Source organism: Penicillium digitatum, chromosome 1 (assembly GCF_016767815.1).
Source record: "Penicillium digitatum chromosome 1, complete sequence".
NCBI lineage: Eukaryota > Fungi > Ascomycota > Eurotiomycetes > Eurotiales > Aspergillaceae > Penicillium > Penicillium digitatum.
This window is the reverse complement of record NC_089384.1, coordinates 1,232,335-1,260,153: the sequence shown is the minus strand read 5'-3', so window position 1 is coordinate 1,260,153 and position 27,819 is coordinate 1,232,335. Positions and strand designations below refer to the sequence as shown.

Here is a 27,819-nt window from a genome sequence, read left to right as displayed (position 1 = left end):
GGCCACTCATTTTGGTATGTGCATGTGTGTCTGTCCCCAGGGAAATATTAACGCTAATCGGAAAATAAGTTACCTATGTGGTCAAAGCGGCCAATGCAAATGTCCCTTACGTGATGGTGAGGATGAAGACCTGGACACAGATGGGGATCTTGATGCTAATACGGTGGTCGCTGCAATGGAGCAAGCAGAACCGGCAGGTGAACCTTGTGGGTTGGAGGGCGAGGCTTAGAGAATAGATGACGGTGGGTAATCAATAGTTATTTTCAGCAAATCGCGATCTAGATCAATTTGATACAGAAAGGGTATCTTGATCGAAATGCTGTTTTTCTCCATCCAGTACACAGACAGCGGCTAGTAGTCGTAGAAACCCTTGCCGCTCTTCTTGCCAAGCCAGCCAGCATCCACCATGCGACGCAGGAGACCAGCAGGTCTATACTTGCTGTCGCCGGTCTCCTGGTGCAGAACGTTCATGATTGCAAGGCACGTGTCGAGGCCAATGAAATCAGCCAAAACGAGGGGACCCATGGGCACGTTGGTGCCAGTCTTCATGATGTTGTCAATGTCCTCACGGCCACCGACCCCGGTCTCCAGACAAATCACTGCCTCATTAATATAGGGCATCAAGATACGGTTGGCAAGGAAGCCAGGTGTATCGGCCGATACAGAGGCCACCTTACCCATACGCTGGACAAAGACAACGGCAGTGTCCATGGTCTCCTGAGAGGTTTGAAGTCCGCGGACAATCTCCACGCCTTTCTGAATGGGGACAGGGTTCATGAAGTGGGTTGAGATGACCCGGGAGGAAGCCTGAATGTCGGTGGGATCCGCGCTGGTGGCAGCAGCAATCTTGGTGATGGAGATGGAAGAGGTGTTTGTTGCGAGTATGGCATGTTTCGGAGCAATCTGGGCCAAGCTGGCAAATATCTTTGTCTTCAGATCCGGAATCTCAGGCACAGCCTCAATGACGAAGTCGACAGTGGAGAGGCCCTCCAGCGTCAAGCTTGTAGAAATAAACCCACGAGCTTCATCAGCTGCCTCTCGAGTGAGGCGCTGCTTTGCTACGTCCTTTTCGAGTAGTTTATCTATTATTGAATGCCATGTTAGATAATCCTGGGCGATTGCAGTAAATTAATCTGGAGCCAGGCGAACCGGCAAACTTGAGGCCCTTATCCAAAGAGGCCTGTGAGGTATCGACGAGAGTTACCGGAATCTTTGCCTTCTGCGCAGCAACAAGGGCAATCCCCAAGCCCTAAAATGGTCAGACCTGGAGGGTGGTTGCATAAGCCATGTTACACACCATTTGACCTGCGCCGATCACACCCAGTGACTTGACCTCGGCTGCGCGGACTGCGGAGGTTGAGCAGAAGTTTCGGGCCGCCACAGGGCCCCTGTGAAAGGAATCAAATCGAAGAATACAGGTACGCATAATTTTTATGGATTCTGGACCTATGGGAAAAAAGAAGTAAAAGTGGTGAAGGAGGTAAGTATGAGAAAGCAAGTCGGTAAACTAGACGTGCTTTCGGACGTCATGGTATGGTAGACGACAGTGGCCATACAAGCATGAATCTCACCGCCCTGTACCCCCAACTAAGTGCTCAGTTTGAAATTGTTTCTCTGTCAAATTACTTTGAGCTCACGCGCAATGTTATAGAGCGATGGCTAGTTTGACTAGAAATAATGGGGCTATCTGCTAACCATATAATTTAGAAGATGGACCCCAGGGGGAGTTTGAAGCCCGAAATTCAAAGTTGATCTCGACACTGTACAAATGAATGAAAAAAAAACAAAAATTGTATTCATTGAAACCTTGCTAATAATTTGTGGAATAAAATGAAAAAGGCAAAAAGCTTGCTCTTGAAGGCCATTTCCACTCCACAAACATTTCAGAGCCGCTTCATGCTTTCAATCAATGCATCACGGTCGTCAGGACTAGCGTCTTGAATATCCGTCCCAAGGATCATACCTGCCTGTAGATTGCGAGACTCATTGGCTGAAATCATAAAGGTCTTATTCGTAACAAACTCATCAGGGAGCTCACATCCCGAGACACAACGAGCGAGGGTCTAGAGGGTGGACTTGTTCAAATATTCACCACCGGACGGCCAGAATCATCGAGCCTCCACCTTTTCAGTTGTATCACCGAGATTCATTCACTTAGCGTGGAGGTAGGAGATCAGGAAACGGATATAGAGGTATCTTCGGCGAAGGTGATTCTCAGAAAGAAAGCTCAAAATGCGGTCATCGAGGTGCTACACAGCTGTTAGCCTGTACTCTTCCATTTTGTGCCTAACGATAGACCGACCTTGACCTTGATGACTTCCCCTGAATCCCTCGTGTTAACAAAGTTTTCGTTTTTCGACTCATCCAACACAACGCATCTCCACGTGGTTGGCTCAGTCATCGAGCCAGGAATTGGAATGATAGCAATCACCCCTTGGTTGAGTAGGGACTCAATGGGATTGCATAGTAATAATACTACAATTTTCGTCAGATCAGTCTCATCTCAAACGAAAAGGGTATATATACCATTGCGTGGATCAGAGAGCACACCGTTCTGAGCTCCGAAAATATGGGACACTTCTGCTTGGCTCAAGGACTTAGGCACCAGATGAGCTGCCTTGACTGAAGGGGCGGGTAGGAAAAATCCGAGAACTTGACAGAAAGATGTCTCTCTCACACACTCGGTCGGCAAGCCGTAGTATCGATTTACTTCCTTCTTGAAGATTTTCTGATCGAAGGCGTATTTCTGAATCTCCGCAGCCGCGCCCATAATACGTGGGATAATCGTATTAACGTATGCCCTCTCAACAAATCCATCGTCTGAGGGTCCGCTGATCCTTCTACGCTTGACCTCCCCTTCTAAGTCTTCCTTGATTAATATCCGTTGGCGCTTGAGCACATTGAGAGTCCGCGACGTTGCCCGGAATCTTCTCAAGACAGGATCGATCTCTGTCCGGAAAGCATCAATGCCGAGTAGCCCTGAAGAAAAAATCTCATCAAGGCCCTGTTTGATGCAACTGATGTATTCCTTCTCGTCTTCAAGTGCAGCAATCTTGGCGTCAAGGAATTCCGATGTGGTTGACCGCAGCGAGTATTGCGAAACGTGAGAGAGTTTTTATGAATTGCGAACCGATCTCTCCTGATGGCCATGCAAAGCCTGACGGCGGCTTGCTGGCATCTGAGAAGAAATTCTCTCCGGGACTAGGAAAGGGATCCTCTCTGGCATCTTGAATAATGAAACAAATGGTAGTTAAAGATGATATTTATTAACGAAAGCAAAGACAGAAAGAAGAAGAAGAAGAAGTAGAGAGGGTAAAATGGAAGGAGAGTTGTATTTAAGTTCGTAATGATAATGATATCCGAATCAGGCAAGTCTCATGTTCTATTCCTGTTGTCTTCTTCCTGCTGTCCTCTTCCTATCGTACTCTTTCGATTGTTCTACTTCGTTTCAGGTTGTGAATTTTCGTTGCCTACCGACGCTCTATTAGGCATCGCACCCGCACCCTTTTCAAGTTGCGGCACACATATCTAATCTAACTGGGTCTACTCTTTCTTGGAACCAATTTTTCAATTGGGGAGTCATGCATTATGGTATCCCAATAGTACAAAGCACAGCCCCTGGATCACTCCAGCCACAGGATGATCTGCTCCATGCCCTGCCCCATAAGTATTGATTGATCTGATCCCCAATACTATCGGGCCATGCTTCCATTAAATCACATGATCTGTGTACTACTATCGTGTGGTCCCTAACGGATGTTAGGGCCTGATATATATGCCACTGCAATGACAAACAGATGTTCTGTTTGTCCTTATGATCTTTCGGCCTAGTCAGCGGTTAAATGGTCTTACTTAATCCATCAGGAGTAACTAGCGGCCTGATTTGTCTTCGGGATTACAATCGCGAGAGTTGAAGTCGTATCTCTAGGAGCAAGTGGCAAACAGCAAGAGCGATATTCCGTTGTTATTTAAGCGAAAGCGAAGAAAAATCCGAACAAAACAATAACATGAATCGATAAGGTATCCAATTGGGGGTTTCTGAGATATTTCTAGATATTATAGAAATAAAAATTCATGGTTGGATACTGTCCGCAACTATGTAGAAATGGTATCGCCTAGACAAGTCTCGGCGAGTGGAATAGTGGTATAGCCGCAGAATAGTAAACCCAAATAAATAGGGCCCACTATCAATTTACCTCCCAGCTGGAGGCGAAACGACCAGGATCGATCGACAAATTCATGACGACAGCTTGTTGTTGAGAGGAAACGGTCAAGAGTTCTGGTGAACAACTGTATTTGGATGGGACTAGCGTGGTGCATTTTATTGAGGTGCATTGCTGACTTGGCTGCTCCCGCGATTTGCTTATGTCATGCTCAGCAAGTGGATCAGGCTGCTTAGGTGGTGGTTGCTCAGTGAGCAAAAAGCGGCAAGGACTAAGCACTAACATGGAAGGTGAAAGCCAAAAGAAGTGGTAGAGGAAATTAAGTACGTCTGCGGAGTACAGAGAACTATCTGACTATTCAGCCAGATATTGCCAGATATTGCCGCAGTGGCCGTTAATTTTTGGCGTAAGAGCATCGGTTATCTTCGGCACTTTGGCGGTGTCCAGTTTCTCCGAACAGCCGAAGCCGAACACGCGTCGACGCGTTCCCATTCAACTCGATTCGGGAGTCAAATGAATGGGGTATCAAACTAGCCCACTATGGATGAAGAGGTTGTTCCTCTAGGACACGACGTGCAAGTCGTGGATCCAGACGTGCGGAACTATGTTTACGGCCTAGTTACTGCTGTGAGTCCACTTCCACTTTCTCTGCCTGGCTCCAATTCACTTACACGATTGGGTATCTAGCTCGGAGGGTTCAATGGCGAAAACGCCGACCAGTATGTGCTCGGAGACGATGCGCTGGCATGTCTACGTGATATTAAACGCTGGCTGAAATTGCATGATGAGAAGAATAACCGGATGGACGTTGCACGGTGCCTTGGAGAGGCCAACTTGATCAATGGTGATCTGCTTCCGATCCTCTCGCTCTGGTGGGCCAGTGGACAGAACAGTAAGCATATGACTAGGATCTCCCTGGCATGCTTGGAGCTTCTTGTTCCCTTAACATGGCCCGTGGAGTTTCATAGCCAGATGACAGTCAACCACCATCGTCATACCCCCTACATCCAACAGGCACAGGTGCAATACAAGCGAGGTATCCTCAGATCTGGGGGATTGAATCTTGTCCGTGCAGTCATTCGAATTTCTCTTCCAAGCATGGCGATTCCCCGATCCGAACGCGGAACCCGAGACGAAGGAATCCTCAAGTTGATGTTGTACTTGCTACGAAACATTGCGATCATATCTCCCAATACCCGACTTGCGGCAGAAGGCGACGAGGAAGAGACATCTAGATCGGCAACGATCAACGCCTTCCATGAGCAAGATGCGTTTGCACTTCTCCTGACTATGTGCTCTAATGTTGGCGAGGACTTCAACTTTCAAGACGTTCCTCTGATGGAAACAATTTTCCACTTAGTCAAAGGTGTCAACGTTGAGAAATTGTTCATGGACGATGAGCAGAGAACGGCCAAGCGAACTGACGAACTCAGTGACCTGCTGAAAAAGGAATCCCTGGTACGAAGGGAATATGCAAAGAATGCACCCACACGTCATGGGAGATTCGGCACAATGATCTGGGTCAAGCGAGACGATGCGAAGGTGTCTACTGTGTCTGGGCAAGGTGTCTTGCGTGACGATCAGACCACGCTGCAAAAGATGGACGAAAGCAAAAAGTGGAACAAGCCTCGGTCTCGCCGCAGACAAGACGATGTAGTCCAAAACAACAACTTCAACATGCCAGCTCATCTTAATTCGGAGGCAACCAAGAACCTGAGCACTTTTGTGGAGGAGTTCCTGGATTCGGGGTTTAATCCTCTATTCACTCAAGTGCGAAAAGCAATCGAGCGTGAAGCTGAGCGTGTGGTTCCAGTCAACTATCGCCAATTCTTCTACACCGTGAGTTGGTTCCTGGAAGCAGAGCGCGTACGACGGACTCGAAAACTTCGCCATCGCACGGCCCAGAAAGGAGGAAGAACCAAAGATATTGAACCCGATAGCTATGGTCTGATCGCTGGCGTCCTGAACCAAGAGATGTTCATTTCATTGAACCGGGCTATGCAAAATAGCCTAGACAACAAGGAATGGGAAGACCTCAATGCCCAGATGCGCTGCTTCACCCAGATTCTGTTGACTGTCCAGGAAATGGCTGCGTCACCACTTGAAGAAGATCAGGAAATTGCGGAAAACATTCAAAACCGAATTTTCTACGAGGAAACAACCCATGACCGGATCCTTACTATTGTGCGCGGATACAAAGACCAAGGTTTCGGCTATCTAGATGCTTGCACGGAGTTAGCACATGTGTTCCTGCGAATGCTGGAACGGTATTCCAAAGACAACGCCGACATGCAAATCCGCTCGCGGCGAAAAGCCAAGAAAAGACAGAAGAAGGCTACCCAAGCCGCCGAGCAAGAGGGAGGAGATGATGACGAGGAGCGTGACTCCGAAGATGAAGACATGGAGGAAGTCGCTCAGGTCGCCAAAGAACGCGGCTTTGACTTTAAGCGATTCGCAGCCAAGTTCTGCAACCAACACTGCGTGGACACCTTCATTGCGTTCACAGGATTGTACCGAGAGCTTAACTCTGAGCAGCTCAAACGCGCCCACCGTTATTTCTACCGAATTGCCTTCAAGCAGGAAATGACTGTCTTGCTGTTTCGTGTCGATATTATCAGTCTTTTCTATCGAATGATCAAAGGCCCAGGGTCCATGGATTCGAGTAAGCCTGTATTTAAGGAATGGGAGGAATTGGTCCGGCAAGTTATTCGACGACTGGTCAAGAAGATTGAGCAGCGCCCCGCCTTGATCACTGAGCTGTTGTTCAGTAAGATCAATTCCACTATCTACTACCTTGAATATGGACACGAGAAGCAAACCATGTCCTCCTATACGCGTCCACCGCCGGAGCTTGTGATTACATCGACGGAGGCAACGACGAGAGAGGCGAAACTCTACATTGTGATTGGTGCTCTTGTTCTCGATGGTAGAGCAGATCTGGTTATTTGGATCAAGGATGTCTTGAGTTCTGCAGCCTCCGAAAGAGAGGACTTGGAACTCCAAGAAGAAGTCCGCCGCGCCGAAAACTCCGAGATTACCAGCGTTCCCAGTCCAATGATTAGTATGTTCCCCCCCAAATCCTGTTTCTCAATTGGTACTAACAACGAAATAGCTGTGAAAGGCAAAAATGAGTTCGTTCAGAATGCCATGTTTTCGAACGCAAAGCTACGTCTGCTCATGACCGTCGTCGGATTCGAGCGACTCGGCGTTGAAGATGTGTTTGGTGCCTCTTGGGTTGTTCCAGCCTCTTTCAAGTCCGACGACTTGCGTGAAACGATTTCAGAAATCCTGAAAGCCCTTCAAGGCCCGTTTGCCGGAGATGGCTATGCTGATCCTCGCAAGCAGATTCAACCAAAGAACAGAGGAACCGGTCGCGGCAACATGATTCAAGGCACGCTCGGTGTCAATTTTGGATCGGAGTCCGAAGGCGAGGATATTCCAGATGGTCCTTTGTTCCCGGCGAATCTGCGGTCAAAGTCTAGTGCGCTGGATGACCTCAAGAAGAAGCGTAAGAAGAAGCAAAAGGCCACCACCGAAAAGGAGCCGCTGGACGACGAAATGCTAGAAGCGCGGCGCGAAGCGCGTTTATCAAACGCACTTTCACGCCAAGCCAAGATCAAGAGCGATCTATTCATCCATGCTAGTGACGAAGAAACCGACGAAGAAGCCGACAAAGAGTTCTTCCGGCTCGAAGAAGAGCGGCGAGTCAAGCAGGCAAATGAAATCAAGAAGGCCTTGCTCACTGGAACCGTCGAACCCTCAAGCAAGGGCAAAGGGAAGAAGTCCGCCGCCCGCAAGCGAAATAGCGATACTGGCACTTCTGCGGCCGCAAAATCCAAGCGGCAACGTCGTGATTCCGGTTCTACTGCTAGCGACCCAGAGAGTGATGCCGAGGGCGATGTTCTCATGGCGGAACTTGACGCTCAGTCGTCCCACTCCCAGCAGGATATCTCTCCTAGCCACGGCGCCGGAGAGGATGAAGACACTCCTATCACGGGCGAGGATGACCTGGCCTTTGATGACGATTTCGCCTTCACCCGAGATCCCCCGAGCAAGCCCCAAGCCACGGAGCCCGAGGCTATGGATGATGAAGAGGAAAATGCGCCTGTGGCTCCAGCCCGGAGACGAATGCGCGGTGGATTTGTGATTGAGAGTGACTCTGAATAGCCGTCTCACTGTAATATTTGTTATTTGTTTCGATAATGATGACCTGATGAGGCGTTTGGCATTGAGATGGAGACGGAATTGTAAAGCATCAGATACCTAAACTCAATGAGAACAATTTTACGACCTAAGAGCTCCTATCTGCCCAGTCATCGACAAAGCTATGGAAAATGCGAGCTTCCTCACATATGAGATCTGTTCAGCCGCATGGAACCCATCTTTTGTAAGAGTAATTTCTCTTTCTACCAATTTTATGGATGAAAGCAATACTCTGACAGCAGCGTGCCTCCGCACAAGCTTCCGCTTTTACTGTAGCAATCCTCGCAGACACCCTCCCCTTGAAAGTCCACACATGCGACTGCAGCGTCTGTCACTTTATCCATGGCATATCATGTATGTTCCACACCCCGCTACCAGCGGGCGTAGCACAGCAGTTCATCGCTTTGTCCACGATGGATAAATTGACAGCCTAAAACCTTTTTTTTTTCCACCGAGTCCCAGGACGGCTGCTACATTGGGGATAGGCCACACGATGATGGGAGCTGGGTGATATCTACGTCTATCTTCACTAAGCCAAACCGAGGTCTATGGGAGAAGCGCTTGCTTTTTTTTAAACCTCTCGCTTGACAGAGAGCTGTCGGCGATGTTCTCGCATGATGGGGGTCGGCAGCTTGGTATCTTTAACCCGGAGACGTCACTGGATGCTAGCCAGGCTGCAGACAGTACCCGAACAGACGCAGTCTAAACCGATGCCGAAGACTTGCGCGCTGAATATCACTGCGGTGACGTTTCTCTTTCTATCGTCCGTCCCAAAGGGTATTCCTCGCTAGTTCTGCGAGCGAGGGATGGGTTCTATCAAGAGATACAGGCAAGTGGCTTGCGCTTCTTGATCTCTATGATGACTGCTGATTAGTCGATGGGTCGCTTGTTTTAGCTTGCATGTTCGTTCCGGCTGATCATACATCCCACTCTCCATCCGGGAGTTTGATTGTTGGGTCGTCGAAAAGTTACACGTCGATTGAAGAGGTGCTCCGGACATTCGTGTGGTGCGACGGTGTTTAATAGCCGTGCCGACCGGCCGGGGGGTCTGCCGGAAGATTTAAATTCTCCCACGAGTGTAGAAGATCATGAGATGTTGAATGTGATTCTTGCAATCCACTAGATGTTCCGCTGTTTAGATAACTGAATTGTTCTAGAGACATCGACTATTTCAAGTGTGGCGTCAAGTTCGACGATGAGTCAAAGTGGGGGGGGGGAGCTTAAAAAGGCTGCAACTATAAAAACCATCAACCCCGTTGATATCGACATTCGACATATCCCAATATCCCAACATGACTCACCTCAAATTTGTCACCCTTGATGTCTTCACATCAACCCCCTACTCTGGCAATCCACTTGCAGTAGTCTTCCTCCCAGACGACTCAAACGCTCTAACCCAGGGCCAGAAGCAAACCATCGCGCGAGAATTCAATCTGTCAGAAAGTGTCTTTGTCCACCCAGTGCGCGAGAAAAGCAAGCGCACCATCGACATCTTCACCACAGACTGTGAAATCCCCTTCGCTGGCCATCCCACAATTGGTGCAGCGTCCTGGTTCCTGAGCCACTCAACTGACCCCGCGGATGGCGAGGGCGTAACCAGCCTTACGACCAAGTCCGGCGACATCTCAATCTCAGTCCAGAATCACGAAACCAAATCCGTCTCTGCGCAGATTGCGCACAATACACGCATCCATACCGCGCGGTTCAGCCTGAAGGAGTTGGTTAGGCTGCACCCGACGCTGGTGCCGTTCTTCACGCAGCCCGATATTACGTTCCCGCTCTTTTCAATTGTCAACGGGATGAGCCAGTTATTTGTAGAGCTTCCTTCGCTTGAGGCGCTGGCTGCTGTGACGCCTGCAACCGGTGGTGAGCTGGTTTCTACTGATTATCTTGATGAGGGGTGGCAGGCTGGGTTGATCTGTGTGTACTTCATTGTTCGGGACGTTGAGGATAGTGTCTCGAACAAGAAGGTTATTCGGTCCAGGACGATCTTGGGAACTCTAGAAGATCCGGCCACTGGCAGTGCGGCTAGTGGGTTGGCGGCGTACTTGACGCTTACCGAGGGCAAAGCTGGTCAGAATCATCAGTACCATGTTGTACAGGGTGTTGAGATGGGACGCCGGAGTGATATCGGTGTCGGGGCCAAGTTGGATGGCGACAAGAAGATTGAACAGGTCATGCTGACAGGCACTGCCATTAGCGTGTCAGAGGGCAAGGTACTGGTACCTCAGGCCTAAATAAATTGGAAGCTCTAGGGCTTTTAATGAGTGATAATGCAATGCTCTCCTGGAGTCTCCCAATGTAGTATGCTGCGCCACAGGTCCTGTGTAAATGTTTATCTTTGAGTCCCCGCAAGGCTGAAAGCTGACTGAAATTCATAGAACGTCGTATTTATTTGGCTGTGAACTAGATTTGATGGATCTTATAAATGCCTACAATCCGTATGAGACTAGACCCAGATCCCCGTCCCCGAAATAGAGAAGGCCCCCAATAAGCAAACTGCCATAACAACGTCTAGAATCAGCTACAAGTTCTGATATTCCAGTAAGCCAGTGGACGCAGCCGCAGAAAAACGTCTACTTCTGTGACAATTGCTATTGGGGTTTGAATGGAGGCATGGAGGGGATTCCGTGCATGAGGTCTTGGCCATGTCTATGCGGAAGGCGTGACAATCTAGCCATTCTTCTTGCCAGCAAACGGTTTCGGAACGATGCCGCACCGATCTTCTGGGCAGAGAACTGGTGTGCCTTGGAGCAACCCTGTCTCCTAACGGGGTTCTTGGTTGCTATTCGTCCGCAAGTGAGATCATGGTTAAGACGCATATCGTTTATGCCTATCTATGCTTACTATCATGATGAGTACGCTGATTACATTTCCACAGTGACGGGATTCAATTTGGAATGGATGGGATGATATCAAGAGTTGCTGGAATTTAGTGAGACTGTGCGAGAGGCTGACAGAGTTGAAACTTGATGTGCGGTTTTTGATGCGCAAGGAGTGGGCTCAGGCTACTCAACGAATTCGTGTCAAGAGATAGGTTGCCTTTTTCAGCCACTTGGACCTAGATGACGTTGAAGATGTACCTGAAGACTTACCGGACTTTGGATGGGAGTCGCATGCTCCAAGGAAACGATTCGACTTGCCCACGACCGCTTCGCTTGCTTCTAGCATGACTGGCAAAAGAGCCATCAGAAGAAAAGCTCTACCAACTATTTACTCCGAAACACACTACGACAAAGATGTGGCGATTGCAGGGTCGAATTTACCGAGAACCTGATGGAGGACTGAACCGGGATTTCATAAATAGCGTGGTGTTAAGTAGGGTGGGTTTCCGCCACTCATCAACTTCAAAGATTATCCTTCTCAACCAACTGCCTCAGAACCTTGATTGTCCCCTCAACCGCCATCTGGCTCATCTTCTTCTCCTTCTCGAGTAGCGCCGCCAGCTCCACTTCCGAGACACCGGAGTGTCTCCATTCGAAGATGTACGTCATGTAGAGCTCTCCACCAGCTCCTTGGCTGATAACATTGCTGATCTTGCTTCCATCCGGCTGCTCAAACTCTACACGGGTGGGCTTGAAGGCTGTAACGGTCTCTTGGACGGTTTCCTGGGTTTCGCGGAATAGGACATCACGAACGGTCACAGCGTTCCCCGTCAATGGGTCAATGGAATCACTAATGACCTTGGTGGATTGGATTGCTCCGGGAACAAATGTCTCCGCGGAGCGGATCTTGAAGAGGAGACCGTTCCAGACTTGTTCGGGGGTGATGACGGGTGTTGCACCTGGTGGGTTGATCGGGGCGGTGAAGGCGATGTTGTTGGCCGAGGACATTTTCGAAGAATGTGAAAGGGAATTATCTCAATGATTTAGATCAACGTTGTGAGGACTTGTGACCAGCAATTCTGTCTGAACTTGAAGGTCCTAAATATTTGATGTTCGATCTATGACGAAACCGACGCTAAGGTTCGTGCACTCGGCGTTAAAGCGGGGACCGATGAGCTGGATTTCTAATGGGGGTTTTTTGGCCTTAGATATCAGGCCTGTGTCTAGCTGAATCGGAACAAGTGGTCTTTATACACCAGAAATTATCCATTAAAGCTTTTGGATATCCATGGACAGAATGAGATTTTGCGAAGCATGAGGGGTTGTGGGTCATAACGACCCTCCAAGCAAGTGCTCATATTCTAGGGCAATCTGTAAATAGTTACATTCATCTGGAATGGCCTAACACTCAAATTGGAAAACAAAACAACCTTGACTATCAAGTATATATGACTATGAGATATGCCTTTTTTTGTATTGCGATATTGGCACAACGCACTAAAATGCTGGACAAGATTTGCATTTCAATCATCGTGCCAGGGATTCCTTTTTTTGTCTTATATAATTCAAACAAATCTTATAAATGACCTCCCAGTCGTGACGAACGTGGAAGCTGTGAATCAATTGGCCGGGCGGATAGCAGGGCAGTAGATTCTCGTTTTCAGGGAAGTATCTCTAGTATTCATAGGATCCAATGTGTGGACAGCCATGCCCTATAGGAGAGAGGGAAGAGAGAGTGTGCAAGTTAGATACTATTTCGGAAATTAGAATTTTGCTAGGAACGGAGAGATCGTAACATTTTCCGAAATTCTGTGTAAGATGACTCCATAATATACATCCCTAGATAGTTCGGAAAATCAAGGCTAAGAGATTAGGGTTGTTCTAATGTGGGGTGATGGACCGGAAGTCTGTCCCATATCTCCTACGGGACAAATTTCTCTTATAGATCTACTGATACGAAGCCAGAGGGGAGGAACTTCTTGTTGATAGTCACAGGTAATAATCTATGGGAACAACAACGTATGCATCAATCTCGAACGAAAAGGACAAAACCCGCTGTTTTTCCAATCTAGGCAAGTCTCAAAACTATAGTCGCTCAGTCCCTCTAGTGTACAATCCAGACCGATTCTGACTCCGATTGGTCACGCACTCCACTAGCTCATCTACTTTCCGAAGAACAGCTCCTATAGCCAGTTTATCACAATGAGAATTCAGTACGACAGCTGTAGCGCAAAAAAAATTAGAGTCATTCTTTCCGATGCACTCAATATCCCGCATCTTAATGGCATTTCCCATAGTGAATGGCTACGCCGTATGCGCCAATTCCCACCCAGTCTGATGTTGGCTAATCCAGAGGCTAGGTTGGCGGACTTTACTTATACGGACTTTTTGTGTATAGCACGCGGTGGAATGATTCGGGATACGGCTTTCACTGAACAGCTTTCTGAAGTGCTCAGGAGCTTGGGACCGATTGAGGAGTCACCGATTAGGAGTTATCTACAGGCATGGAAGGCACCCGGACGTTCACACTTCTCAGATTTGGTGCTTGATTTGGGGCTGACTTGGGCGTAGAACACATTTGATATGGGCGGTTTGTTCTTTGGTAAAAGCTAGGGTTTCATAATTCACATTACACGTATGTTATGTGTCGGTCAAACATCTGTTCCCACCAACCCCTGCTTTCTTCCTCGTAACCCCATCGTCACAGTTCAGTTCGCCAGAGTAATACTGGTAGAAACACACATCCCTATAGGGGGGTTTCACAGAATGTGAGTTCCACTGTGGAGAACGTAGTGGAAAATGGCCAAAATCAAACCCAGATGGTAGGCGAATTTAGGAACAGCGGTCAAATTTGCACCTCCAAAACTAACCTAAGTCACAGTTCTTTTTCCCGCCCAAAAGCGGAAGTGAGAGCAACTACAACCTAGGCTAGACATTGGGGCCGAAGAAGGAGTTGATTATTAAGTGCAGTAGAAAAGATAAGCTTCTTCAAGTTTCCCTTTTGCGTGGTCGGAGGCCTGATTATGGGAGTTAGACAACACCGTGACACATCCGTTCAGAGGAAGGAGCTCTCACAAGGCACTCGCTAATGTCAACAACGATTTCTTCTTCTTCTCTCAGAAGCTCCTCTTGTTCGCTGGTGATCTGATTTTCATCGTAGGTCTCTGCTCGATCAAAGTCCAACCATACCACTCTTTCGGTGGTACCTGGAACGACCATCATGTTCCTTGGTTTGGGGTCCCTGTGTTGCACTAGCGCCGTATGTATTTGTTGGATACCCCTGACGATGTTATCCATCCGTTGCTGTGTGTAATTCTCCAGAGTGATCATTTCCAGACCAGTGATGTGCTCCAAGAATATAGCGCTGGGTAGGTATTCGTCGTCCACGAACATTCTCAAGTGGGGCAGGCATGAAGATGGATCAAATTTCCTCATGGAACCTAGGAAATTGGGCACAATGCCACGGTCCCAGAGACCCTTATCTTTTAGTCGGATGTAGGCAGTGGTTTCAAGCACATGTATGTCAAGTTCACGGTCTTCTGGTTCATAATATTCCCGTGGGCCTCTTCCATGATGCTTCGCAATTTAGCATTTCGGTAGTCGAATCCACTCATGCCGGCTTGACTTACCACCTTCATAACACATATCTGGCCGCGGACACTGACTAGAAATTTCACTGAATATTTAGAGGCAAAAAGCTTCCTATGAAAAGAGATTTCCGCGGGGCGTAGGTTTTCGAGGCCCCATGGTGTAGTTATGTCCAGAGACGACAAAGGGATCATGTCCTGGGAGACAAGGCAGATGTTGGCGAAGGAAGAGAGGAGTCATGAGCCAGGACTGGTCACGTGTAGCCCAACCTGGTGGCAAGGTGTGCACAGGTTGTACCTACGCAGCTTGAGGCAATATTTTAGAGCCTGATCTATATCTCGTGTTGCTGGAAGACCCCTGGCGATATGTTCTTAGCTAGAATGGCCATAGAGTCCGTCAAGCTACCCTGGCATCACCCGGTGTCTCTAAGATAATATGTTGAACGAAATACAGCGTACTTTTCCACTAGACCATAACAAAAAGCAAGGTTCCTGTTTATAGCCTAGGGTGGCTATATTTGAGGTTTAGGTTTATGCACATCAAGACATTAGGTCATTTTCTCACCAAAGATTCAAGCCCCATAAATTGAGGAGCAGCAAAAGAAACCCCGGGTACGATCGGACATTTCGCTCAGCCGAGCCATCCAATGTGGTAATCGTCGGATTTATCGGACTTTCCCATTTCGCTACTATCGCAGTACCATGCGGCGAGGACACCTCGCCGAGATGTATATTTAAAGATCCAGTCAACTAGAAAGAGTCTACAAAGCCAGAAACTCTCTTTTGAAAAACTAATATCCAAAACCTACAACCCCAAGGTCCCGTCTTACATCTGCGTCGACCTGGTCGAATGCGACAGTTCCAAGAAATAAGAGCTAGAACAGTTGCCCTGCCACGACAGCCCGGCTGAGAAGGGACACTAATGCATGCACGCCACATGTAATATATTTGGTATAGTTTCAAATTCTTACAACTAATTGATTACAGAAGGAGCTCTGAGCTACAAACTAGTGATTGGTGACTGGGTAGCTTCTAGTACTGGTATTACTAGCAAGCAAAAGCAAGTATGTGCATGCACATTAGTGTCCCTTCTCGGCCGGGCTGTCGTAGCAGGGTAGTCTCTGAGAGCCCCCACAAATCTATTTTTGGGCGGCAGCTTCTAATCAAAGCCTGATTGACACATGCCCCAAGGTGGATGGCTGAGCCCACGGACCTAGCCGGGTTCCACTTCTCGATCGCGAATTGCAGAAGCCGCAGGCAAACGATGTCATACACACACTAGCAACAGCATTGAATGACATTACGGATGAGAAGAAGTGCACCAAGTGCACAGTAGAGAATATCTCGACTCCACTCACGCGCTACGTCAGCGACCTCAGAGCCGCGAAGCGGACTGGGATGTGGTCTAAAGAGGACAAAACGACCTTCAAGGCGGAGATCAAATTTCTGCTTAAGCCAGTCACGAAGGATGTGAGAAGCCCATGGAAAGCGAATGAATGGCCGTATTACCTGCTTTCGGATCGACGTGGCAGTGGCAGGTGCACAGGTGTACACTAGGTGATCTACAATTTTGGATTTTGGATTTGGCGTTTTATGATGATGGTCATCAGACAACGAGAAAGAAATTGAATTGTTATACGTGGAAATAATATTCCTTACCTCGTAAATGTCGACTGTTGTCTGTGCTACAGGTACATTGGCCGCGCTGACTGAGCATCACCCAATCAGACGGCGTGTCCTGTTCCTCAACTGGCCAGGCTATCTAATCTTCCATAGCGATTGTCAACATGATTGAAACTCTGCCCCTAATTTCTGTTGCAGCTTTTGGGATTAACTACCGTGAAACGATGAGAGGATGTTATGGGGTGGCTGAACATCTTGTCAACGTATTGGTTAGGTCTTGGCCTCTTGGATTGGCCTAGTAAAGGGTTGCGACTAATCGACCGCTTTGTAAGTGTGTAACATGATTGCGTACGTATCCATAGGAACGTGGAATGGATAACCTAGTGCTACATACATATTGTTCAGAAGTGACACCAAGTGGGGCTCTAAACGGACACTATCGACTTCGGAAAATAGTTCCCAGTGGTCCTGGCTAGTAGAAAAGCGTACACCCTTTGATGTAATGCAACACAATAAATCTCCCTAATTTCCGTAGACGGCAAAAATCATGTCGTACGCGAGTATCACGTTTTCTACAGCTGAATCAAAGGATTAAAATTATGAGAGCAGATGAAGTATGTGAAATCGATTGTCATAGATTGTCATTAAGGAAAGTGGTTGTTATACACAGGATTCAGCTCATACTCAAAGACATCACTTCATCTTCAAGGGAGAGCAGCAGGGGCGTAGCTCTGGTCAGGCTTGACAACCGCACCGCCAGCGAGCTGCTTATCGGTATAAGCAGGCCAGATGATCTGGCGAGAGTTGTTGTCGACAACAGAGAGAGTGGTGAAGCCATTGTCCGCACCGAACTGGCCGCTCCAGCCAGAAGTGACGGTGTATGCGCCGCAGGTGACGGGGCCACCGTTGGCGCGGGAGGCAGGGCTGCCTTCAACCACGTAGGTGCAGGGAGTGGCGGCACCGGCGCCAGGGTAGATGCTGAAGGTCCAGGTGCAGGAGGTGTCTTGGGGGTTGCAGACACGCTGGGCGTTCTGGATGGTCCACTGAGGGCTGTCAACCATCATGGACTTGACAGAAGTGTCGGCGGGAGCAGCAAAGGATGAGGAGAAAAAGAGGCCGGTAGCGAGAATGAGCTGAGCGAGCTGCATAACAGTGATTGAAAGATACGTTGGTTGGGGTTTTTTCTTCTGGAGGATGTTGATGAGAATGCATAGAGTTAGGGAAGAATGAAGCTATTTAAGTCTTTCCCTGCCATATGTGATGTTTAGTTTGGGCTCATTGCAGGTGATATTCAGATGTTTCGTCAAGCTCGAAATAGAACATTGAAGATCCACGGATGTAACGTCGGGTCAGGCAAGTCCTATACGCGACTCCACAACGGTGTCCAAATTATGCGTGGTCTACGGAGTATGGAGAAGTGAGACAGCCTTACCGGCTATGATTTGTGCATTCTTCTCTGTTACTACCGAGTACTTCTGTATTTTTCCACATGGCTGCCAGCATGAGTTCTGTATTTATCCAAGACATGTTGAAAACCCAACCAATCAGCTGTTGGTGTAGCTCCAGGTTCACCCCGCAAGTGTGGTCACCGATCGAGGACCCTGTGCCACCTCCGCTTGTACGAAGCATTGAGAACCGTGTGGCATGACCGCAAAAGGGTTGGGATTCTATTTCAGATCCCTGTAACCCAGGTTACGAGCCCCGAGATTTTTACGCCACCCTCAGGAACCTTGGAATGGCGTAACGGAAGAATGATGGAAGTTGATTGGGGGCCCGAGGCGGATGATCATTGGATGGGGAGACTTTCTTGGAACAACATTGTCTAGGGCATCCCTAAATGAATAGCCCACATGCCGCCTTCTCCGGACAGCATTCCATACCCGAGATGATAAAAATGGGAACTGTGTGGAGTAAATAGACACCTTTTTTTTTCCCCTAGGTGCACTCCGTACATTAGTCTGTTGTAGATGAGTAATTCGATCGTGAGAAGCCGAACTCCGTTAGGCCCAATTCTATTCTGGAGGGTTGATGCCTAAATCGAGCGCTTTAGCTGATGACCAGTCTTCTTTTTAGTTCTTCTCCCCACATCACAGCCTCAATTTTTCCAAACCACAAACAGGGTACTGCAGAAGTGCCTTCGATTCAAAATTTGATAAACTTTGAAAATGAACGGATCTCAGGTAATCCGGGGCTGCAGTATCCACTGATTTGCTGGCTCTTTGCCTCCGCTCTTTCGTATTCTGTTGGCAGTGACTCCCTCGCCAGTAGCTTTTCGCTAGTCGGTCAAATGAAGAAGTAAGACGGACGCTTTTGTATTGGCTGCTCTTTCTGTTGTGGTTTGAGGCTGTGAGGATTTATGTGTTTATTGGTTCACAGGCCCGAAGCCTTTAGTGGCGCGTTTGACAAATTGATCTCATTCGATTCATTGCATTCAGCTGGCCATGGTCCAACTCTGACAGCGTTTTTCGAAAATTTCCACAGAAAATGCCCAACAAAATTATCCACTGCGTACTAAAGGAGGTGGACAAGAGCATTGCTGGCAGAGGTGGAGTCGCGGTTTTACTGAACAGCGCGCACTTTCCTGTTTTAGAAGGCGGTACCAGTATCTATTTATAAAACTGCCCATTTAGGCAACACTGTCATCCAACAGCACTTTGAACTGTGTGAGCCCGTGGCAAATTCAATCTTGATGACCCATCGTGACGAGCTATCAGGTTGCAAGGGTCGGTAAACCTGGTCAGCGATCGCGCATACTTACAGCGTATTTATATACAGTCACAGGAAAGTCTAGGTCAGGATTGATCTCTATCTTGTGTTGAAAACCCAAGTTAATTCTTCATAAATAACAGATATCTGGGCCTCATTCAACGCTAAACCCTAATTTATTTTATGCATACATCGCTTGATACATACGTCATAGCCTACATACAGAATTCCTACGGAATCGGGAATAGCGGCGTAAATGCAGTTTAACGCCTCTATCACTTATTCCGTCGTGCAAAGGCGAGTATCCCATATCTTAGGATGGCATTTCAATTCAGGCTACATTCAGTCAATAGAATCTAGAAGCATTCAGTACTCAGTACTAACCCCGCTCTTTGAGTTTCTTCTCCATCTGTTAATTCTGATCACAAATGCATATTTAGTTAGTGAGAGATGGATAGATCTATAAGGGTAGAATTGAAGCCATGAATATAGCTTATCCCCAGACATAAAAGAGACAGACACTTTTTAACAATTCCAATTCACACTTTTGTGAAAGATTCTATGGTATTGCATACTGTTTAGCATACTATTTTTCATGAAAGAATTTTATTATCAACATCTTGCTCGGTAAAGAAGTCCCCAAGGCAGGGATAGAATATGATCTTGAATAAGCTTCACTTCTTCTTTACTCGGTAGTATACATGACTTCCGTCCGTAGGGTGTGCTTGACACCCCTAACTACATCGTCTCCACCATGGAACAAGTTCCTTTGCTGAAAAATGAGAACAGACCCTGTTTTAAAAAAAGACCCGAACCATATTCCTCCACTTGATCCCAGCCATGAATGAGGTTGCGCCACCTTGAAGAGCTTCATTCTTCTCCAAAGACTCTGTCGCCGAAGTACAACTCCCATCACCAAATTCAGTCTCCTTCGACTCGACTTCGGCAAGTTTGGTCTGCCAATTTTTTTTGCAAACAGCAAGTTCGTCTTCTCCGCCCACTCAATTTGAGGCTGCATTTCCTCCATATCCTGCTGCCCTTCTCCATTCAAATACAAAAGAATAGCATAAAACGACTTCCCCAGCCCATCAGACGTAACAAAACACGCGTCACACTGATGCCGGAAATAATAACCATCCTCAAAACGCAGGAAACGAAGACGCTCATTCAGCCGACTGAGACAGAGCACTTCGCCCCGTTTCGCTAGCCCAAGGCCTGTAACTAGGGGCTTTCTCTGGATACGGTCAAGTGCACATTCGCGCATGAAAGGCATTCTTCGGTCCAAAATTCTGGCTGTAAGATCGGGCGAATCCAAAATGATTCGTCCGCTTTTTCGCGTGTCGATCGATATTACTTGCCTGCCGCCGCCGGCGTTGACTATCGCTTATTCCTATGTGGGGGAGGGGGCGAGAGGGTTGAGTCTGGAAGTTGACTTCTTGTTGATTCTTCCGCTAGACGGACGATCTCTTTACATTCGGCTTCGGTCATGCCGTTGTCCACTATAGCAGCAGCGAAGTAGCCTATGTATTCGGGTACTGGTGGGAATGTGTGCTCGAAATCGAATTTGTGGAGGGTTGCATTTGGGGCTGGACCTCGGAGGAAGCTATTTACGATCTCTGGGACGGTCATTGTTGCTGTTTTGGTCTCATCAGCTGGGTATATTGCGAACGCCTTTGTGGTGTTGGGGGCTGAGCCTTAAATACCCCAACATTTAAGGCTCTGCTTAGGGTAGCTGCCTGCAACCTCGACCAAGTCTCCTATTAACCTCGAGGCGAAGGGCACAGAATTTTCAATCACACTCTCTTCTAACGCCGGCAACTCTCATCGCACTGCTCAAGCTGGATCCGCAAACTCTGATCTTTGTCACCATCTTTCTAGTCTGGTCCCCTGGCTTCCAGCCTTGTGGGAAGATCAAGTCGACATCTTCTAAATTGCTAGTTCTGGGCTAGGATAGGTAGGTGATGGGGGTTGAAAGGAAGTTGGTGACAATGAAGATCAAATATGATGATCACGGGAGTGGTCATCGTGACCATGACCATAGTGAAGTTCCACGGCCAGTTAAAACTGACACCAATCGACTAAAGTATACTTTATCCCCAGTTTACAGTGCGCCCAGCTCTGTTGGGGATGGCATTCTCAAACAAGAATTGCTACAAAAAAAAAGGAATCTGAAGATTCTAAGATTACCTCAAATGATGAGCCATCAACCTGATGCGCTGGTGCCTATTTAGAAACGGGCGCAACTTCTCTCTCTTCACTCATCACGTCTTCTTACCTTCACCTTTCTCCAATCTTTCTCACTTTTTTATCCCGTGGCGCAAAAGAATGTTGTCTACAGCAGTATCCACTACTTTTCAGAGGGCCAGGAACCTTGCACTAAGCTTTTGTTCGACGTCGGCAGCATCATCTCCACTTAGTTCAATATTTGTGGATTTACACGGAATCCTCAAGTCATCCCACCCGATGCTGTGCTCGCTCTAGGGATAGCTTCTGGTATAGATACCGGTCTTTTACCAAAAGCCGATGTTTGAGTCAATCTCTATCACGCTTTTTAGCCGCCTCTCCAAGGTTGACTGGAAACCTGAGCCTCTCCTCACTATCCTTGTTGTGATATTAGATTATTAGATAAGCTTAATCCTGACATCTCCTTTAGTATTATGTATCATGTTAACCTAGAGTTTGAAAGAGTTATTTCTGAAACCTCCGTTAAGTTAATTGAAGAAAAGCATTACGGGGGGATCTTTTGCTCCCCGGTGGACAGTTCGCATTGGATCTTTCCTAAATGGCCCTCGACTTCGGAATGAAGTCTGTTGCACTGTGAATTTTGCGAACGGACCTCTCTGAATCTCTGGTGATACGGCATATATCCAGTGAGAGAGCTAAAACCCTGTCACTGTTATTGTTAAAGTCCACAGAATGAGCATGAGCTCGTTTATCATAGTAGCCCGGGATCTGCATAGAATCCTCGCGCTTTTCGATGTGGGAGATTTGTATAAGTGATTCCAGGGAGCGATAGCTCGTGGGGAAGCTGAAATAAGGTAACGAAGGCCATGCAACTGGGACAGTGACCCTGATATCTGATATTTTCAACAACATCTATACCGTCACCGGTGCCATCAATGTGCACGTTTCACTGGCACCAGATATTTTATCGATCCGTTCTTTCTTTCTGTTCTCATGCATTTAAATTTTTACAAATCTCTGATTGAATAAGACTTGTAAACCAGGGAGGTGGAGTGACCAAGCTCTGGAGCTATCGTGCCTGATGGTTGCTAGATAGCTGATGAAAGCCCTTTTTCCTGTTTAGTTTTTCCTATCATTCAAGTTTAACTCCAGTCACGGGTTGAAAAGTAATAATGCTACGCGCGATGTCCCCAAACCTTTCTAGCTAAAACACCACCAATGTTAAGAACTTCCGAAATAGACGCCCGAAAGGAACCCCTTAAAGCAATACAGAAACGCCTGAAACATCATTTCCCTTTTTCATTTCCACTATGTGTATGCATTGGATAACTGAGCTACATCGTCAGTGAAGAGGCCGCTGATGCGGCCGACTGTTATTGTAAAATTACACTCTAGCTATCACAGGTTTGAAATCGACGCCTATGAGTTCTTATCTTCAATATGCACCTCTTTTGACGAGCAACGTCTATCAAACTGGCTGATCACCTCTCAAAGGATTGACAGAAAGAAATTTCCATCTCCTCCAAATTCTCCTCAAACATGCCCCTCGTCAGGTATATTAATCCTCTCAGTTCTGCTGCCTTTCCAAGTCCCAAGTCAAATCCTTGTTCTCTTGGAAAATCCAGTGAATCTCTTCCTTGATTTCACCTCCAGGCAGCTTCGGTGCATCACCAATGGAAGTACGGAATAGGCGGAGCATCTGAAACGAATTAGCGATTATCCATAAATTTGAAAGCTATTCCCGTAAATTGATCATACTTCGAGGCACTAGGCAGTAGCCAGACTACAGTGGTTGCACAAGGTTCCGTCCTGCCTGAAATTGGCATGTCTCATAACTGAGTCTGTGTGAGACGAAGCGGATTTGCTAGGCTCGCCGCATGTGCTCCACGCTTGTTTTGCTTTCATTGCCTCTCGCTCCGCAATACAAGACGAATTTCCGAGGCGTTGATTTGCTTCTGCATATACTCCGTATACAGAATTGAGATGCCTCGCTTAGGCTGCTCATGGAGGATTCAAGGTGTCAAAGTTGTTTTGCTGATTGATACTGATGGGTATCGATCCAGATTGACAAAGGCTGATAAGAAACATTGTAGAATGCACTTGAAGGCTTTTTTTGACCAAAAAAGATTGAGACATTGTGCTGGAGAGCTCATTCTACAAAGAAGCTTGCAGAGTTGAGACAACAGAGAACTTTTCCCATCCAGTCTCTAGAACTCCACTGGCTAAGAAAGCAATGTATATCCGACCAGGTGGTGCTTCTTAGAATTTCATGCATGTAAACCATTCTGGAACGGCAGTGATTCTAATTCTTCAAAGCCGCCAACGTAAGCTCGTTTCAGACTGGACTCACTCGAAGACCGTTCACTAAGAGTGAAAAACACAGGTAGAATGATGAAACTGCGCTTCAAAACAGTTACTGGAATTGAAAGGTCTTCTAGACTGAATCAAGTTTTGTCAAATATGCAGAGACTATGGAATTCAAAAGCACAACTTTCCAACCATCCATGGATGCCGAGGTAAGAAAAAAAGATTACATCATGATTCTTGTCAGCCACTTGTGGCACGGGGTGTTGTGGCTAGGGTTTTCCTGATTGGTTTACGGCCCATCTCATCTCTCACATCCTCTCCTTCTCGCATTACTCGAGGCATCTTTAAACAACAGGAAATCATTATTTGTGATCCAACATCGAAATTCACTCTTTTGTTCAGCTCTGAGGACTTTTTATATTGGCATTTCAATCTATCGCAGATACCACAGGGTGTCTTAACACCCACAAACAAGCACTGCGATAATTTGTTGTCTTCCACCTTGCTTGATTGTCCTTTTCGCAAGCTGAGTGCCTATTCGTACATATATCTATATATCACTCATCTCCCGAGATTCAATTTTTGTGCATGTTTAGGGTGGATATATCATTTGATCAAGTGCGTCACAAAAAGCGATGTCGGCGATGGCTACTATCAACCAGAACTCCACCCAAGGGCCAGCGACTGGCAACAGCGCAGCCTCAGGGCTGGACTCAGAGATACACCTTGTTTCATCGCTAGCAAAGCTACAAGAACTTGAACGCAAGGTAAGTACATGAGCTGCTAACTCTGTCACGAAACCAAGTTAATCAGATCACGCAGATACATGAACTGCGTGGGTTCATGCCCCAGGGCTTGCTGGAGCCACTGGTGCCTATTGCAAACCCAGAAAAAGTGAAATTCGGCAGTCCGGTTGCTGAGACTCCTCAGATCCTCCGGGCTAGTCTGGATGAGGCCGCAAGCGCACGCGTCGCTGATGTCCAGCACTTTCAGTCCTTGTGGCGGGATCCGGAATTGACATCAGTATGGGCGCATGTTGAATCACGCATCAAGGAAGCCAATGGTCGGCTTCTTCAGCCGACTGGGAAGTGGGAAAGAGATTATGACGTTCTTCTAGAAGAACTAGAACGGAAAGAAAAGGCAAAAGTAGATGAGCATCAGCGAAAGGATGAAGAGGATGAACGTACTAAAGCGCAGTCTGCCGAGGGCAAGTGGACAAATGTTTTGGAACGGTTTGCTCAGCGGAATGTGCCCGGTGTACGGGTAATCACGGGCGAGGATGAGACTTCTCTAGCAGTAGCACTTGTTAGAGCTGGTGTTGTCTTCCACGTGAAAGGGGTGTCTTTCCCTGGCGCCCCGGCCTCTGACTGGGAGGTTTCGAGCAAGATCGCTGGCCGGCCACCCACAAAACTCGAAAGTGCTATACTTGGATGTGTGGAGTCACGCCCGCGAAAATGGGACCTTGCTTTCTTGCTGGCATGTTCTGTCCATGACTCTGAAGAAAACTCCTGTTAATGCCGATTTAGGACATGATCTCTTCTTATGCGGATATCAAGCAAACACCATGCGTCAAATGCCATCGTCTGACTGATAATGGCGCCCAATTGCCAACTCTCCGTCGTCCCCAGGCGAATCAACAGCCTTTTAATGGACCAGCACGTGCATACAAATTTGATGCCTTGCACTTTGGATGTGTCTGATTAAACCCTCTTTCTACATCGGCTTGATTCAATCTCGGAACTTCGAGGGGGATTTTGGAAGAAAATTAGCCCATTAGGAAAACTACCCATTTCAACTTGAATTTTGAGAAAAAAAAAAGGTTGGGACGACTCAAGCGAACGACTTGGATTGGAGAAATACAATTTCATGCAAATAACCCTCCCACCACCCCATGTTCATGCCTCTCGTTTTCTTTCAACCGCATTTTCCCAGCTCTTGTATTCCCTTCAATCCCGGTGCCTTCCATAAATACTATCGTGCCAAAAATCCGCCGGATACTCAACCCCATTCCGATCCCAATATCGCCTTGGCACACAATGTACCTCCTTCTTCCCAGTCCATCCCCCCTTCTTCGCCCTTCTCCCATTGCAATACTCAACAGCACTCCACGTCCCATGGTCCGGGACGTGGTATTTCCTCGTGCGGAAATCATATCGCTCCCCCGCAGGCCGCCGTGCCCAGGGTAATGGGCTGTAGCCCGACTCAGGGTCGTTCGGGTCGATACCCCATCGGGACCATTCTTGTCTCGTGGTCCCGGACTGTGGTCGAGTGGATGGATTTCTGTTCTTGGATTTGGGCTGGTCGATTCGACCCACGTAGATGTCTGGTCCTTTGCTTGTTAGAACATCAAAGATGCGCCAGCGGCGCGGCCAGTGTGTTGGGTTGCCGGGGCGTGGATCTTTGGGCCAGATCCAACCTAGCTGGGAGGGCATCGTGTTATTTTTTTGGGTTCCGGATATTGCTTTCGTAGTAGATTGGGCGTAAATGTTGAGTGTAGAGGACTCAGAAAAGATGAAGTAGACTGAAATTGGTTCCATGGATTGTAGCCCCTTTAATATTGCATGCTCTAAGGTTGCAATCAATAAATGAACCACTTGAATAGCTTTCCGCGACTCTCTTAACAGTAAGACAAACTCCAATCTCTAACTATAAGAAGCAAGACATCAGGTTTCCCTTTGTTTTCGCTTGTCTTGGTACAATAATCGAAACAATCAGATGGGAAGTGAAAATGAACGCCTCAAACTCCACAATTGAGGGAAAATCACGGCTGCGTGCATGGCAACTTCTTTATGCTGAAAGGTTCAGACGATCAACAACCGATGCACATGGGCATCCATCTTGCATTAAGCCGGCAAGATCTCGCTTGCTTGCTTGCAGATGACAGGCCTATCCCCCTTGGTCCTAATGGTGGTAGGTAGGTTCATCTCCTCACGATCTGTAGCCACGTATAGAAATATGTGCATCAACAACGGAGTCTCAAATTCTTAATTGGAGTTATCTCATACACACCCATGCAGACGCCCTTCGGGCATTGATATGTAGATCACAAAGCCAACGAGTAAGCAATGGGCTACTAAGCAAACGATGAACCTCCATCAGTCTAAAAGAAAATCAACCATCTATTAATTTCTTATTTCAAACATGTCTTGATCCTGACTTGTTGCATTCATTGACTTAAGGCCTTGAACTTGAATCTCATCCTGACAAGTCACAAATTGATCAAAGAATCTTTCAAAGCAGTGGCTTTACCAGTAGCGGGCGAGATCCCCGACCCTTGTCCAATGAGTCGCAATCAAGATGATTTGTACCAACATGGTCTAAGCACCAAGTCCATGGCAACTGTAAGCCAGGCGAATCGCCTCAAGCTCTTCAATGAAGATGAGGCATATAGGGCCTGTCACCACGGCAATGAGGTTCTGCAACGCATAGCCATCCAGGAAGGCGATTTCCGCCAGCAAGACAATGTGCCTCAACAAGGGGATGTGAAGCAGCAGGGCGAAAGCTCCAAGTAAGACAACACTCCGTCTGCGCGTGTCACTCAGCGTACCAACTGAAAGTAAGAGCAGCGCTGAGGCTATGCCGGCCATCAAGGCAATGCTTCCCATCCCTGTTATGTTCGCTACAGCCCCCCCCCCCCCCCCATCAGCCAGCTGGGCAACTTCTACCCGCAGGGTGGTTTCGACCATTGGCGAGTCTATTCAACGCAAACCATGCCCTTCATGGACGTTGAAGAATTCCAGGCCTATACCCAAGGTAGCCACAGTGATATCAGGCAGCCAGCCAATTTCGACCAGCAGAACGAGCTCTGCCAGCAAACTGTCGACACGAACTTCCAGACCGGTATCAACGCCCTATAAAACCAGGAATACAACCCCAATGCCGCAGGCACAGATTTCTCCCAGATCAGACCAACCTGTCGGACCATCGCCAGGACCCAAGAGGAGAAGGATGTGAAAGATTATGGACGAGCCATTCGAAATGGACTGCCATGATTGGCCACAACAAGCTGCTGAAAGCAGCTGCCGATAATTATGCCACCGGCTTTGCGAGCCCCTCCGCAAACGATCCCATCATCCGTTCAGCGGATGACAGTCGGAACCTTGAATACAACTGGATCCTGGGATCCCTGTGGGTCAACCTCATCTATCTCCAAGCTCGCCGCCGCCGTGAGCAAGCCAAATATGAAATGAGAGGATAAGTAAGGCCCGGGTGAGAGAGTCT

General features: G+C 47.6%; 12 protein-coding genes across 12 annotated transcripts; 6 read left to right on the top strand and 6 right to left on the bottom strand.

Annotated features, from left to right (window-relative positions):
* Window positions 1-47: 47 nt before the first annotated feature.
* Pdw03_2752 (3-hydroxybutyryl-CoA dehydrogenase, putative) lies at window positions 48-1,426 on the bottom strand (the record flags this gene model as incomplete). Its single annotated transcript, XM_014682270.2, has 5 exons — window positions 48-53; window positions 111-130; window positions 369-1,082; window positions 1,150-1,249; window positions 1,298-1,426. The coding sequence occupies 5 exons, from the start codon at window positions 1,424-1,426 to the stop codon at window positions 48-50; spliced, it is 969 nt and encodes a 322-aa protein (XP_014537756.2).
* Window positions 1,427-2,150: 724 nt separating this feature from the next.
* On the bottom strand, window positions 2,151-3,226 carry Pdw03_2751 (uncharacterized protein; the record flags this gene model as incomplete). The annotated part of the gene is made up of 4 exons (XM_066100282.1): window positions 2,151-2,249; window positions 2,303-2,475; window positions 2,527-3,052; window positions 3,131-3,226. The coding sequence occupies 4 exons, from the start codon at window positions 3,224-3,226 to the stop codon at window positions 2,151-2,153; spliced, it is 894 nt and encodes a 297-aa protein (XP_065955682.1).
* Window positions 3,227-4,703: 1,477 nt separating this feature from the next.
* On the top strand, window positions 4,704-5,139 carry Pdw03_2750 (DNA repair protein (Tof1), putative; the record flags this gene model as incomplete). The annotated part of the gene is made up of 3 exons (XM_066100281.1): window positions 4,704-4,790; window positions 4,851-5,055; window positions 5,132-5,139. 3 exons carry the CDS (start codon window positions 4,704-4,706, stop codon window positions 5,137-5,139), a joined length of 300 nt encoding a protein of 99 aa, XP_065955681.1.
* Window positions 5,140-5,261: 122 nt separating this feature from the next.
* On the top strand, window positions 5,262-8,330 carry Pdw03_2749 (DNA repair protein (Tof1), putative; the record flags this gene model as incomplete). The annotated part of the gene is made up of 2 exons (XM_014682271.2): window positions 5,262-7,224; window positions 7,276-8,330. The coding sequence occupies 2 exons, from the start codon at window positions 5,262-5,264 to the stop codon at window positions 8,328-8,330; spliced, it is 3,018 nt and encodes a 1,005-aa protein (XP_014537757.2).
* Window positions 8,331-9,658: 1,328 nt separating this feature from the next.
* On the top strand, window positions 9,659-10,771 carry Pdw03_2748 (Phenazine biosynthesis-like protein, putative; the record flags this gene model as incomplete). Its single annotated transcript, XM_014682274.2, has 3 exons — window positions 9,659-10,588; window positions 10,672-10,686; window positions 10,748-10,771. The coding sequence occupies 3 exons, from the start codon at window positions 9,659-9,661 to the stop codon at window positions 10,769-10,771; spliced, it is 969 nt and encodes a 322-aa protein (XP_014537760.2).
* A 942-nt stretch (window positions 10,772-11,713) lies between these two features.
* Pdw03_2747 (DUF1857-domain-containing protein) lies at window positions 11,714-12,199 on the bottom strand (the record flags this gene model as incomplete). Its single annotated transcript, XM_014682275.1, has 1 exon — window positions 11,714-12,199. The coding sequence occupies one exon, from the start codon at window positions 12,197-12,199 to the stop codon at window positions 11,714-11,716; it is 486 nt and encodes a 161-aa protein (XP_014537761.1).
* Window positions 12,200-14,151: 1,952 nt separating this feature from the next.
* Pdw03_2746 (Protein kinase-like domain) lies at window positions 14,152-14,829 on the bottom strand (the record flags this gene model as incomplete). The annotated part of the gene is made up of 3 exons (XM_066100280.1): window positions 14,152-14,208; window positions 14,267-14,767; window positions 14,821-14,829. 3 exons carry the CDS (start codon window positions 14,827-14,829, stop codon window positions 14,152-14,154), a joined length of 567 nt encoding a protein of 188 aa, XP_065955680.1.
* A 2,276-nt stretch (window positions 14,830-17,105) lies between these two features.
* Pdw03_2745 (small secreted protein) lies at window positions 17,106-17,549 on the bottom strand (the record flags this gene model as incomplete). Its single annotated transcript, XM_014682276.1, has 1 exon — window positions 17,106-17,549. The coding sequence occupies one exon, from the start codon at window positions 17,547-17,549 to the stop codon at window positions 17,106-17,108; it is 444 nt and encodes a 147-aa protein (XP_014537762.1).
* Window positions 17,550-18,688: 1,139 nt separating this feature from the next.
* Window positions 18,689-19,282, top strand: Pdw03_2744 (uncharacterized protein; the record flags this gene model as incomplete). The annotated part of the gene is made up of 4 exons (XM_066100279.1): window positions 18,689-18,696; window positions 18,778-18,909; window positions 19,116-19,192; window positions 19,251-19,282. 4 exons carry the CDS (start codon window positions 18,689-18,691, stop codon window positions 19,280-19,282), a joined length of 249 nt encoding a protein of 82 aa, XP_065955679.1.
* Window positions 19,283-22,858: 3,576 nt separating this feature from the next.
* Pdw03_2743 (uncharacterized protein) lies at window positions 22,859-23,196 on the bottom strand (the record flags this gene model as incomplete). The annotated part of the gene is made up of 3 exons (XM_066100278.1): window positions 22,859-22,990; window positions 23,050-23,058; window positions 23,128-23,196. 3 exons carry the CDS (start codon window positions 23,194-23,196, stop codon window positions 22,859-22,861), a joined length of 210 nt encoding a protein of 69 aa, XP_065955678.1.
* Window positions 23,197-24,233: 1,037 nt separating this feature from the next.
* Pdw03_2742 (Mediator complex, subunit Med27) lies at window positions 24,234-25,298 on the top strand (the record flags this gene model as incomplete). The annotated part of the gene is made up of 3 exons (XM_014682279.2): window positions 24,234-24,365; window positions 24,421-25,074; window positions 25,125-25,298. 3 exons carry the CDS (start codon window positions 24,234-24,236, stop codon window positions 25,296-25,298), a joined length of 960 nt encoding a protein of 319 aa, XP_014537765.2.
* Window positions 25,299-26,879: 1,581 nt separating this feature from the next.
* Pdw03_2741 (uncharacterized protein) lies at window positions 26,880-27,796 on the top strand (the record flags this gene model as incomplete). Its single annotated transcript, XM_066100277.1, has 3 exons — window positions 26,880-27,106; window positions 27,245-27,438; window positions 27,501-27,796. 3 exons carry the CDS (start codon window positions 26,880-26,882, stop codon window positions 27,794-27,796), a joined length of 717 nt encoding a protein of 238 aa, XP_065955677.1.
* Window positions 27,797-27,819: the final 23 nt, after the last annotated feature.